The 13,704-nt window shown below is 39.4% G+C and overlaps 1 protein-coding gene across 1 annotated transcript in view; it reads left to right on the top strand.

Annotated features, from left to right (window-relative positions):
* Positions 1-11,987, top strand: part of ANKRD55 (ankyrin repeat domain 55) — a gene marked incomplete at both ends in the record, with an annotated part of 90,185 nt that extends 78,198 nt beyond the window's left edge. The window contains 2 exons of the mRNA XM_084234165.1: positions 9,862-9,954; positions 11,866-11,987. Of these exons, the coding sequence (XP_084090291.1) occupies positions 9,862-9,954; positions 11,866-11,987 (215 nt within the window). The remainder of the gene's footprint in view (positions 1-9,861; positions 9,955-11,865) is intronic.
* Positions 11,988-13,704: the final 1,717 nt, after the last annotated feature.

The following is a 13,704-nucleotide window of genomic DNA, read 5'->3' as shown; positions in this document are numbered from 1 at the left end:
TGGCTGATGACATGAGTAATATTTTTGCTTTTGTCTTCTGGAAAAGTAAGGAAGGGAAAATATTGGTCTTTCATCTTTTCCTACCTCTGTGACCTCCAGGGCCTTGACCCAGCCTGCTCTCTGGAGTTAGTCCTGTCCTGGATAACACCTTATCTTTCAAAAATCTACTGAAATGAGTTAAAGTCTTATTTATTTTATTTATTTATTTTTTATTTTTTTCTTTCTTTTTTTTAAAGACTTATTTATTTATTTATGCATACAAGAACTGGGATACAGGCCAGAGGTGTGGGAAGTGAGAGGATTCACTGGAGACAGAGTGGAAAATAGAACAGGCAGATTGACTGAAATACACTGCTGAGGGAAGCAGCAGGTGAGTCAGGAGAGGTCTGCTACGCCATGTGGGTAGCTCCCTGGCTGGGGATCAAACTCGTGCTGCAGTGGCTGTGGAGCATTTCATAGGTTGCATCCCAACCTCTAGAGCCACCAGGGAGGCCCAAAAGTCTTATTTTTTTTTTCTGTTCCCAGAACAACCTTGGCTGTTTCTTCTATAGCAACTAGGATTGGGTTCTGTTACCTATGACAAAAACCCAAACTAACAATGGTTTGAACAACTAGAATTTTACTGCCCTCATATGAAAGAAGTCTGAAGTAGGTAGTACCTAAGGGCTTGATGTCAACATGATCACCAGGCTCCTTCTATCTGTATGTTGAGTCAAGCAACACCACACTGATAAAGACACACAAGTCATGGAGCAGGCTGCACAAGGCAGGATGCTGCAGAGAACAAGATCCTGGCTGTTTTTATTGATAGAATAATCATAGAGCATTAGCTACGTGCATTAGGAGGACAAGTAGAAAGGGATGGTGAAACTCAGAAATGTTATCTAGGGCTTAGGGGTCACGAGTCTGCTCACCATGTTATCAGCTTGATGACCAAGTGTTGTCATCAAAACTAGACCCCAGGCCACAGTCCTAATCTTATCAACAAGGTATTCCACTGATCAGCTGCTGGGGTCCCTTGTCATACATCGGTCCTCAACCCCCCGGATGTTCCCAGTCATACCTCATGCTGTATGAGTCGGGAGTAAGTTTATACATCCATCCTCAGCCCCCCCCAGGCATTCCCAGTCATACCTCTTGATGCATACTCTTCCCAGAGAGATCAAGCTTTCTGCTCTTGATTGATATGAAAGGCACCTTGTAAGGTTTGTCTCATATGACTGACAGGACAGTTCTGACCGTTGTAGAGGAATGCAGAACTACAGATAACCATAATGGTGGCTGAACAGGTCACCTAAGTCTAGCAGCCACTTAAGTCTAGCAGACCCACATTTGTGTGTGCCACAGCCTAGCCTAGGGCTTCCACCTTTGGGTCATTTCACAGTCGGTAATGGCTGAGAGAGCAGGAGGGAGGAAAAAAAGGGGATAATGGATGTCCTCTAGCTGAAATAACTCCCATTAAGAAGTCATCTCCCATTAGCATCACACATCTGCTTACATTGATCAGAACTTTAGTTACAGCACCAGGTCTATCTGCACGGGAGAACAGGAATTGTAGACTGTTGTTCTCCAAAATTGGATTGTGTTCTATGATGGAAGAGACAGATATTAGATAGAGAACTGGTAGATGCTGTCATGTGCATCATCTAAAACTTTCTATGTTACTTGAAATACAGGAAATTCAGTAAACTTTGTTTCAGGATTTGCTCAGTACCCAAAGAAGTAATGGGAAATATCCTGGGGTGGCAGAATAGCAGAAACAGAGAAACAGAATTCTCTGGAGGAATCTGAACTGCATGTGCCTATATCAGAGCACTTTTTTCAACCAATATTTTTGAATGCTAATAACAACTTGGAACCATCTAAGCAACTGAGTCATTAAGATAAGACTTCCAAGAATCTTCAATCTGTCAATGAACTTTGTATTATACAGATTTGCTAAACTGATTGATTATGCAACTGATGTTAAATCGCTTTTCTTCTCATATTTAGATATAAGTTCATAGGGGTTTTAAATGGAAAGAACCTTAGTCATCCACTCATTTACAAAATGAGTATTTGGTGTCTTTCATCCTAATTTATCAAGAGGCAGTATCTCCAATGGTTAAAAAAAAAAAAAGGATTCTAAAGCCACACTGCCTGGGTTCAAATTCTGCCTCTGTCACTTACTTGCTATTACTTAATTTCTCTGAACCTTTGTTTCTTCATCAGAAAAATGGGGAAATGCCTAACATATAGACTATGAATTGCTGTTAAAATTAAATGAGTTAATACATGTAAAGTGTACACACACATACATTTGTTTGTTTTTAACTATGTGACAGACCCTACACTAATCACCATGACTTAGAGACAAGGTAGGGATGACCTTTATTTTAAAGATGATAAAATTTAAGTTAGTGAGCTAGTCTACTATCTCTGAGCCCTCAGATCTAGTCTTCTCCTGCTACTCTGTATCACAAAGAACTACACTTCCCAGGCTTCCTTGCAGTTGCTTCCAGGTAGTTATGGCCAACAGGAAGCGCCAGCAGAAGAACAGGAAAAAGAAGGAATCCAGTGTAGTTCTAGGCACTATTCCTCAGTAAAATTTCCAGCAGTAACCCCCTGTCCTCCCAGCTCCCTCTACATAGAACTTCATTCTGTGATGTTCTAGCTTCCCCTAACTTCTGGACTTTGGTAATATATTATCTTTTCCCTTATCCCTCCATCTTAGAGGTTTATTGCATTTTCATTACAGGTTCATTGCAGGTTCACTGCATTTCTATGGCTAATCTCTGGATAGTTACTTCTACCCTGTCCTCTCTCTGGCCTTTTAGCTTTTCTATCATCAGTGTAACCATTTTTCTATATGAAAATTATTTCAAAGACCTAGAAATGTCTCTGTTTTCCTGGATGAACCCTGATTGATAAAGCAAGAAATGTCATCTCTCTGGGCCATAGTTTCCTTAACCTCTGGATATAGAGACAAGGGCCATTTTATCTCGTGGGGTTCTTTGCTGTTATAATTCACAAGACTTAGAAAACTTAAGCAATTTACTCCAAGTCTTACCACTAATTAGTAACATATTCAGAACTCAAACAGAGGTCTCCAAAAAAGGGTAAGCTTTCACTGTGGCAATCTATTTCTCTCTTCCCATCTCGAAATCCATTTTGTTAGAGTGCTTATCAACTACCAATGCTACAGTTTTTTTTGGGTGTTTGGCTACTCACCACTCATAAGCCAAAACTCAACAGACAAGAGCTGGAGGGGAGGAAATCAGGTTTAATCAAATGCTGGCAAACCTGAAGACATGGCAGACTAATGACACAAAGGCCACCTCCCCCAAACTGGAGAGAAGGGACTTCTAAGAGGAAGTACTAAGGAGGGGAGAGGCTAAAGGGTCTGCATCATCAAGATTTCCGAGAAGTAGGCTGCATTAGCGGCACTCACACCCCTTCTGCTTGTAGGTTCAGTCTTAAGGGACCTGTCCTGGTGCTGGTGGGCTTGCTTTTTGCTATGAAAATGAGGCTGTCACTTAACTCCTGTCTTACTTCTCTTTCCATCTGGTTTCAGTCAGTTTTACCTGGTTTCTCAGTAAGATAAACACAAGCAGACCAAGGAGGAACAAGGCAAGGACAAGGAGCTGTGGTTACCAAACCAGTGGCAATTCCCTCCTGCCTGCATCCTCTTCCTCATTTTTGAGGAGCCATGGGCCAACGCCCATCTTCTACAACTACTACCTGCTGAGCAAGGGTGGAGGCTGAAGGGCCCATAAAGGAGCACAATCTTTCCTTCACTAAACTGAGACATGACTGGTTGTCACAAAGTTGTCACTGAATTGTAATCCCAATTGTTTCTACCCTTGAGTGACAATTATTTGGGAGTTTCTATGTGTCCATTCTTTTGGAGACAAAAGCAACTAATTTGGGGGAAAAGGGCCAAAGATAAAAAGAAATTATCCTATCACAGTAACAGTGACCGAGGGCTGAGTAAGTGTTCCATTCATTAAAGCCAATTGGAAAAGACTTTATAACAAGGGTCCATGCCAGGTTTTGTTACAGGGCAGGGAGAGGGGCAGCCCAAACCCCGCAAACCTGCCTGCTCTAAATAGGTTCTGCCATCCGCCACATCAACACAAAACCTGTGAGACTTTAATGGGAAGGAACTTTATTTTTTTTTTTAAAAGCAGGAGCGCTCTCATTTTATTTTTTTTTATTTTTTTAAATTTTTCTTTTATTTTATACATTTTTTACATCATTTTTCATTTTTGCACAATGTATGCATTTTCATCTTGGCTATAGTCCCCATACAATTCCCACCGCCCCTCCTTGGGTTTTTTTTTTTTTTTTTTTTTTTTGTGGTTCCTCTCACTTAACATCTTTTTTTTTTATGTTCTTATAATAAATTTTATTTTTATATTCCCCATACAATTGCAACCCCCCCATTCTGACCCCAATCCCTCCCCTCCCACACCCCATCCCCCAAAAAGTGTCTCTGGTTCATAGTTTTTGTTGATTTTGATTTTCACTTTCTTATAGTTATTCATTTTCCTGGTCCCTTATTTAAGTTTTCTAGATTCCTGCTATGAGTGAGACCATCCGGTATTTTTCTTTTTCTTTTTGGCTTATTTCACTGAGCATGATCCCTTAATGGGAAGGAACTTTAATACAACTAGGAAACTACAGGAAAAGCAAAGAATCTAGTTTCTAAATCAAGCACCCGTTAGCCGTCCCCTCGTAGGTAAAACTCCGTCCAAATGGGATTGGCCCAAAGCAAGGCCCCAAAGCCTACCACAAGTCTAAAGCACCTTCCCATGGGGACCCACAGAAAAGGGTCACAAACAACCAAACAAGTCTGGAAGGAAAAGAGCAAAATCAAAATCAAGACAAAAACCGCCATTGTCACCTCCCCACAGGTCTCTCACCCACATCAGTGTCACCCAGTCCACGACCAAAAGGCAAGCGCAGTTTCTTCACATGTCTCTCGGCTCCATGTGTCTCCTCCAGGTCTCCTCCTGGCTCTCCACCCTGCTTCCTTCCTTCCTCAGTCTCTGTAGCTTCTTCTCTCCCTGCTCAGCTCTACCCTTCATTCAGGTGGGGCAGGGAACCTGGAACCTCCCCCTTTCCTGGGACCACCCTGTAACAATTTCATTTTTTTCCTAGGAGCCCCACCTCTGCGTATCCCCCTCTTTCTCTGTATTTTCGGTTCCCATCAGGCCCTGGAGTCCGGTTTAAGATTGTTGCTGTTACTACATCTGCAAATAATACAGCCTCAGAAAGAAAGTTAGATTTTTTTTTTTTCTTTTGTGCACTTTAAGGACTGAAAGCAATTTAACCATTTAACCTTGGCCACACTAACAGCCTGATTTTCTTAGAAATGTCATTGCCCTCCTCAAATAAAAAGACTTCCCTGCCACATGCATTTTATTTTTGTGGACATTTTTAACCTAATTTGAAATATTTTTGGAGCTACTGAAGCTTCTGAACTGTAGGGAGATTCACTTAAGTGATAGAAATTGTTAGTCCAGGCAGATTGAAACTCAGCAGATTTCTGCATTGAGCTCCCATATCTGGCGTGAAATCCTACAATAGTAAAGTCATTGGATGATGTAAATCACACCACTGCACCACTGGCTTGAACTTGGATAGTCTCTTTAATTTTGGATTTTTTCCATTCCTGCCCTGGGTTTGTAGAAATAATATAGGCTAGCAATGCTGCTATTTGAATTCCTGGCATCCAGTCTCCTGTGCTTATATCAGCAACACTGAACATTCAGCTGTAATGATTATTACTTAACATTTATTGAGACCTGTCAGTGGGCTGGATGGAGAGAGATAGGGGATGAGGCACTTATCCTAGTGAGGGAATTTGGACCACATCAGCTTAATCCATTGCAAGTAGCTTTTAGATAAAATGGAACTGAAAACTCTGTGGTATTTGCTACCAGCCTGGTTATTTACAAGTCATCACAAGGAAAGTAAGAAAGTTCTTGTTCCTTTCTCTCTCTAGAGAGAACTTTCTTCTCCAAAATTTGCTGGACTATCCTAGTAACAGCTCACTCTCCCTGTGTAGACCTCATCTTGGGACCCTCTGTTTAAACCCATCAGAGACTTCGCACCTCTCTAGAATCTAGGCCAGGTACTTTGGTGGGCAAAATTCTCACAGCAGGCTCTTGCATCACTTCTCAGTTTCAAGCCTCTGCACCTCCTCCAGTCCTTTTTCCCCTATTCCTTTGAATAGCTCCTTCAATATCTTTAGCAGTTCCTTACCTTTTCACTCTGCGACATCTTTGCCCATGTTATTTTTGCTTTCTCTCCATTATGTGTTTGCTATACTCCTACAATCTTTTAAGAACCAACTCAAACTCTCCTATTAGAAAGTAGCCCTGACCTCTGTAAGAGTGTGGTTCTCTCTTACTGCTCATAATAAAAGAAAAAACTCTACCTGGTTAAGTCTCCTCACAGGCAAAGAGTGAACTTCACTTTTCCCCTTAAACGACACTGCAGGAGAGAAGTTTTTATCCCATTCTAGCGATGAAGAAATGGAGGCACAGAGAAGTCAACCTGCCTAAGGTCACAAAGCAGAAGTAGTAGAGCAGATATTGAAGCAAGGTCTATGGGAATCAAGACTCCTTGACCTCTCAGACCCTTCTTCTGTGATCCTAGTGCACTTCTCACTATTTTGTTACTACAATAATTTACTCTCTTCCAACATAAACTGTAAGCCCTTCCTGAGGCACCTTGCTTTCTCTTTACACCCTGGACTCTGGCACTAGGTGACCATGCACTCAGTGATGGCTAAACTGATTTGTTATTACTAGTCCTTCATTCACTTCTGGTTCTTTCATTTAACTGTGAAAACCTTTCCTGCTCTTTTATTCTAAGACAGTGGTCCCCACCAGCTGAATACTTCCTGAGGGGGCCTGCAGCGCAAATAAGAAAACTTTGGGCTGTGTACTGCCCTTCAAAACTGAGCAAAGCACCAGCATGGAATGAAGTTAACTCTCCTTCCAATTCCCAAATCACTGCCAGAGTTCTCTGCCCACTTCTCCCATCCTATGAATATTGCCTTTGTTCCTAAGAAGGACATTACTGTGGGTTTTGGAGTCAGACAGAGCTGAATCCAAGCTCCCTCACTTCCCACTATCTGACCTTGAGTACTTTTCAGAATTCCTGCAAGCCACAGCCCTCATTTGTAAAATGGGAATGATAACAGTATCAAATTTGCAATTGAAGGTGATGTTAGGATTAAATGCAATTATTCCCATAGCATTTACCCCAAACTTGACAATAGCAAATGCACCACAAACATTATCTTAATTATCATTATCTTATTTCTCCATTTTACTCCATTTCTGCTCAATTGTAAATGGCAAGATAGGGTATGAGCTGATAAGAGTTCTACTATAATTCTAGTCAGTAATGTATCTTTATAAATAATGGTTCCTGAAGTTGTTTGACATTTAGAATTCAAAGGAATTAAAATACAAAGATAAAATATTCACCAGGCTGGAAGTTTTGATTAATCTTCATCAAACAATTCTACTCATATGGATGCCTCTATGAATCTGCTAGAGGAGTCAGCTGAGCAGATGGAAGATGAATCGCTAGTGCTTTTTTATACTCTCCTGTTATTCGAAAGACTGCCTTACCAAAAGGAAGACTTAAACCCCACAAGCATTGCTGTAGTGACTCTGGTTTCTACTACACCACTGGGTAAAAGATTAGATGAGTACATGCCCAGTGTCCAGGATTTTGTTAAACACTCCACAGACTAAAACTGTTACAACTGCTAATGTTTGTTAAATATTCATCCAGTAAGTCAAATGCTTAATATTTGCTTTCCTGGTTAATCTTTTGTGTTGTCCCTTCTATTTTAGATATTTGGAACAGCTCTTTTAATCAGTAGTATGTGGATGAAAGTTTAACACGGGTTCTGTGGAAGAAAAGCTAGTGCTTGCTGATTTCTATGGTGCAAATACTTCCACCATGGTTCTCGTTAAGCCACCAGTGTGAGGTCAACCAATTCATAAAATTCCTGAAAATTTAACCATCAATATAACACTGTTTATAGCTTAAATTAGATTATAGTGATCTCTCACACTCTTACTAGCTCCTGTCGTCTAGACCAGTGGTTCTCAATCCTACCTGCACGTTAGAATTGCCTGGAACTTGAGGAAAATCTAATCTCTCCCAGAGATTCTCATTTACTTTACCTGGGGTTTGGCCAGAGAAGCAATATTTTTTTAACTCCTCAGATAATTCCTAAGTGTAGCCAGGATTGAGAAACCCCTGTTCTAGAATAAATCCTACTCACTCATCAAAGATTTGATAAATTATGGCTATTTTTTTCAAACTTTTAAGTTTTACAGAGGGGGTAGCCAAATATGCTTATTTATAAAATTTTATTTAAACTAGTTAGTTAAGTCATGATTTCTGATATCTTTTCTTTTTATTTAAATAGAGAATGGCACATAGTAGAAGCTCAATAAAGTATAATTATTATTATTGCTTTTGTTATAGGGCCTCATCCCTAAAGAGTGGGTCTTTTGCCCCCTAGGGAAAGATCTCACCAGAGAGCACTAGTTGTAGTTGAACTAACAAGGCTTATTAGAAGGACTCATGCATGAGGGAGCCGGTTTGGGAAAGAGAATATAACCAGGCTCCCCAAAGGGAGTTAAGAGGAGATGTTTAAAGGGTAAGATATTTATTTAAAAATAAATATATAATATTATATATATATATATATATTTCATCATTGTTCATTTTTGTACAACGTTTGTTTTCTCCTCTCAGGTATAGTCCCCCCAGAATTCCCACCACTAATTCACTGGTAAATGATCACCATAGTCCCTCGTGCTCTTCCCATCCCGTTTTATCCCTCTCCCTCCCCGTCCACCACTTAATGTCTCTGATTTATAGTTGCCTGCTAGTTTTGTTTATTTTTTTTTCCTGATCCCTTATTTGGCTCCCCTATATTTCTCCTATAAGTTAAACCATCTGATATTTTTCCTTTCCTTCTGACTTATTTCACTGACCATAATCCCTTCTAGCTCCACCCATGTTGCTGCAAATGGCACGAGTTTATCTTTTTTTGATTGCTGAATAGTATTCCATTGTGTATATGTACCACATCTCCTTGATCCAGTTGTCTATTTCTGGGTATTTGGGTTGTTTCCATATCTTACCTATTGTAAATAGCGCTGCAATAAACGTAGGGGTGCAGGTATCCTTTTGAAATAGTGTTTTTGTGTCCTTTGGGTGGATTCTCACAAATGGAATTGCTGGGTCATATAGTAGCTCTATTTTTAGTAGCTTGAGGAAACTCCACGCAGTTTTCCAAAGTGGTTGGACCAGTTTGCATTCTCACCAGCACTGTAGAAGAGTTCCTTTTTCTCCACATCTCGCCAACACTTGTTGTTGCCAGATTTTTTAATATGTGCCATTCTCACTGGTGTAAGGTAGCTCATTGTGGTTTTGATTTGTTTGCATGTCTAAAGGGTAAGATATTTAAAAGGTCAGTCCATGAGGCAGGGAGGAAAAGAGCAGCATCATAGTTTGTTCTGGGTTATTTTCCAACTGCAAATGTGGGCTATCTGCTTTCTCTCTCCAGGAAATTGTGACATAATCATTAGTCAGGACCTAAGCTTTTTACCTATCCTGGTGCCTCATGGTTAGTGAAGTGAGCTGAGTTGCTTAGACAGGGCAACTCATCCTATCAGCTTGAAATTTCTTTTACCTAGGCTGTCTCGCTTTCATTGTTGTTAGCTTCTTCAATTTAGTGATGTTTAATGACTTTTATGATTCTCTTGGCCATTAGATTATATCATTTTTTTTCTTGGTTGAGTCTCAAATGATTGATATAAGTGTATTTGTCCCCAGGACAAAATTTTCAGCATCTCTCCCCAAATAGACTCAAAAGCAGGGATCTTCCATTCACCCGGAACAACTTAGCTCCCCTACCAGACCAAAAATGTAAGTATTTTGAATTTTCCTCAGTTTCCTTTGCAAGTGTTTACATGTCTAGACACAATGATATGTCATTTCTGTTTGTAAGAAGTCCTTACCTATTTTACACAAAAATTTCTCACAATATACAGTATATTCTGATATATTCTTTTCATCTAGTGGTCTTCAAGTTTGAGTGTGCCTAAGTATTTACTGGGTGTCTTGTTATGAAGTAAACTCCTGAGGCCCACATCCAAGTTCTCAATTTATGTATCCTGACATTTGTTCTCTGAGATATACCAATTATACCCACTGTGCAAATGAGAAAACAGTTCAGAAAAGTTACATGATTTGCCCAACATTACTTAAGTAATAAGTAGGAGAGCCAGATGCGTAACTACAGGGTACTGAGTCAACTGCCTCATAAAACGAGTAATACTGGATTCTAATCTCCTTCTCTTCTTTCTATGTCACCTCACCCATTTGTAATGCCTGCACACATGCACACACACTCACTCTCCACATCCTCATAGATTAGATGATTAGATGATTTAGGAACTGCACCAACTATTTCAGATAAGTTCCTTAGCCTTGCTACTGCCTGTAACAGTAGCACCAGCCCAATAAAATTGTTGGAAGGTTTAAATTAGATGATATAGTATTTGTAAAACACTTGGCACCTGCTTACACAGAATCAATATCTGGTGTTTATTCTCCCCCAGGCTATAGTTTGGATGAATAAAAATTTTAGAAATTTTAGGTAAAAAACCATGGGGGTCTTAGTACCCCAACTTTTACAGCCCAAAGTCACACAAGGAGTTCATAGCAGAAATGAAGATCTCTTCCATGACAGATCATTTCCTCTGCCTTTTCTGATTTGTGTGAAGTAAGTGTTTGAAAGGGTGTGAATTCAATCATTAAATGAAATTTAAGTCTGGTCTTGTTTATTTTTTTTTTTTTGGAATGAATTTTTTTTTTTTAAGATTTATTTATTTATTTGTACAAGCACTGGGTACAGTCAGAAGCATGGGAGGGTGAGAGAATTCACCAGAGCCAGAGGAGGGAGCAGAACAGGCAGACAGATGAAATACACTGCTGAGGGGACCAGCGGGCCGCAGGAGAGGTCTGCGCACCATGTGGGACCCTCGCCCAGCGGCCGGGAATCGAACCAGCGCTGCAGAGGCTGTGGGCAGCTTCGCAAGCCAGTGCTCAACCGCTGCACCACCAGGGAGGCCCTGGTCTTGTTTTTAAGCAGAAATGTAGTTACAAAGAAAACTAGTTAAGGAAAGGGTCACTCAGCCTTGAATCCCTGTGGGTAGGGATTGAGAGGTCATAGAAAGAATTTTCTTTGACAGAGCCCAGGAACTTTGCTTTTCTGTTAAATTTAAAGAGATAATAGAAAATAAGGATCTTTGATCAACTTCAACTCTATGAAAAAGCAATAGAAAGGTACACAGTGCTTTCCTAAAAGAAACCTGAGAGCCTTTTGAGGTTTACATAAAAGCACAGTACAAATGTCTTGGGGCTAATTTAAAGTCTTGTGCTAACTTGGCCATTAAAACTACTCCACCCAAGGCAGAGAGAGCTCTGCCAGGCACGCACAGCACAACCTAATTTGATCAAATTTGGCCCAGGCTTGTATTTGTGCATATTTGATATTTCTCACTTTGTGGGGTAAGCCTGAATACACACACGATGTGTGTATGTAAACACATGTATATACATACACACATACATATATGTGTATATATACTTATACACACACACACACACAAATATACTTGTATAGAGAGAGTCTTCTGCTGTCTAGCTCTACCAAGATAAGCTTCTTAGAATGATTCCAACCCTTAAGAAAAAGCAGTACTCCTACCAACATTCCTCATTAGACTTTTAGAGAAGTAAACCTTGATAGTATCTCATTATATTCTTTCTTCCAAGTTCTATCTGGAGAACCTCTCCGGACAAACAGAGTTCTTCCTGCTATTCCAAGCCAGCGGGGGCACAGCACACCAGCTGAAGAGAGTGACAACTCTGCCAGTCCTGCCAATGATGAAAATTAACTGTGGATCACTGATTGCAGAAATAGAGTTTATATATATTTTCAACTGTCAAAGGATGAAATTATTCTAGTTTGTAAGAAGACTAATTTAGTAAATTGCATACTATAAGCCATTCACAATTTTATAACCCCAAATTCTTTATTCCATAAATAAAGATTTTTCCCAAATAAGCACTTAAAATCTTTTTGTATATATTGTAAGTTTGTGAGTTCTGTGTCCTCTACATGCCAAAATAAAAAGTCAAAATATGTTATCAGCAAGGAAACATAGCTATGTTTGGCTTGCTTTCAGTGGTATGTTTGCTCACTTTTTTGTGTGTGAATGATTTCATGTTTAAAAAAAGTATGCTTTGCTGAATAAAAACAAAAAGAGCACATTCCAAACTTGTTTGTCACATTTATTGTAATTCTACCTTGGACTGATGATACAATTAAAATCAAAGTAACAAAATCCTTTAATCAGTCAGTTTATGGCTTTTAAATGTATAATCTTCTGAAAAATATTTTCCTAACATTGTCAGTTCCTGGCTACTGCCCAAATTATTTGGCTGTGTTTATGCATCTTCTTTGATATTTGATTATTTCCAACTATTGTCTTTTTCAGATATAGTTAATTGTTTCAGTATTAAGAAGATCGTGTGAGCTGGAAAGGTCTACATCTTGGCTTAATAGAATGGAATAGGCATTTCTCATACATTCTTCAAATACTCTGTGTATTTAATCCTTCCTTTTTGTTTCAAAATAATGCTCTCTGCCTACTCAAGACATTCCCAAATTATGACTTAGCAAAGCTTGAAAAACTACTAACTTCAAATTTCCTTATTCAGATGCATGTGATTTGATCGACTTGATTTAAATTCAAAGACTGAGTATTATAAAATCATAGTTATCCCATGAGCCTGTTATTCCTGAGCCTGTATGTTATTCCTGAGCCTGTGTGTTATTTTGTAAATATCTTAAGTATAACATTTATCATTTTGCATGAGTGTTATTTGTTTAGAGAGGTCAGACTGCCATTTACTAAATAGAAGCTCTTAAAAAGGCCAAATACAGGTCTTTCTTTGAACTTCTAGAAACTTGTACAGTGCCTGGCATATGATAAGCATGCAATCATTTAATTTTTTTTTTTTTTTTTTTAGGAAAGTAGGAAGGCAGAGAGGGAGTTGACATGGTTGAGGGATGTAGGAAATGATAATGGAAGAGCTTATTAGTCCATGATCTCATTTGAACTATAGTTGTCTGAATCGGGGATTATAAAAGAGAAAGCTTAAACTCATAATCTAGACAGGAGCTTGGAGGGCGGATCTTGGTGCAAATGGAAGAGTTTTCAAGTTTTCTTTTTTCTCTGTCAGTTTGTTTTGCTTGCTTTGCAGAAGCATTCTTTTATATAAGTATCATCATCTAGGCTCTTCAGTTGTTTCATCTGGCTCCTTCGGAATATATTTCCATTTGAAACCAGGCAAAACACAGGAGTACCAGCAACTGTTAAGAGAAAAAGCTCATTATACCCATTCTAAGGATTTGGTCATCTATGCACACAAAAGCAAAGAAAGCATACTCGGTGTGCTCAAAAGTCTTTAATTGGTAGTAAAGTTTAAAGGGCTGAGAGAAAGCTAAGTGGAGGAAGGGAGAGAAAGGAACAGGGAGAAGAGGAGGAAGAATAGAAAAAAGAAGAAGATGGGGAAGAGGAGGAGAAGAAATGATTTCGAATAGATTCC

The sequence above is a fragment of the Talpa europaea genome (assembly GCF_964194135.1).
Source record: "Talpa europaea genome assembly, chromosome: 5".
NCBI lineage: Eukaryota > Metazoa > Chordata > Mammalia > Eulipotyphla > Talpidae > Talpa > Talpa europaea.
The sequence above is the reverse complement of the archived record's forward strand: the minus strand, read 5'-3'. Positions and strand labels throughout refer to the sequence as shown.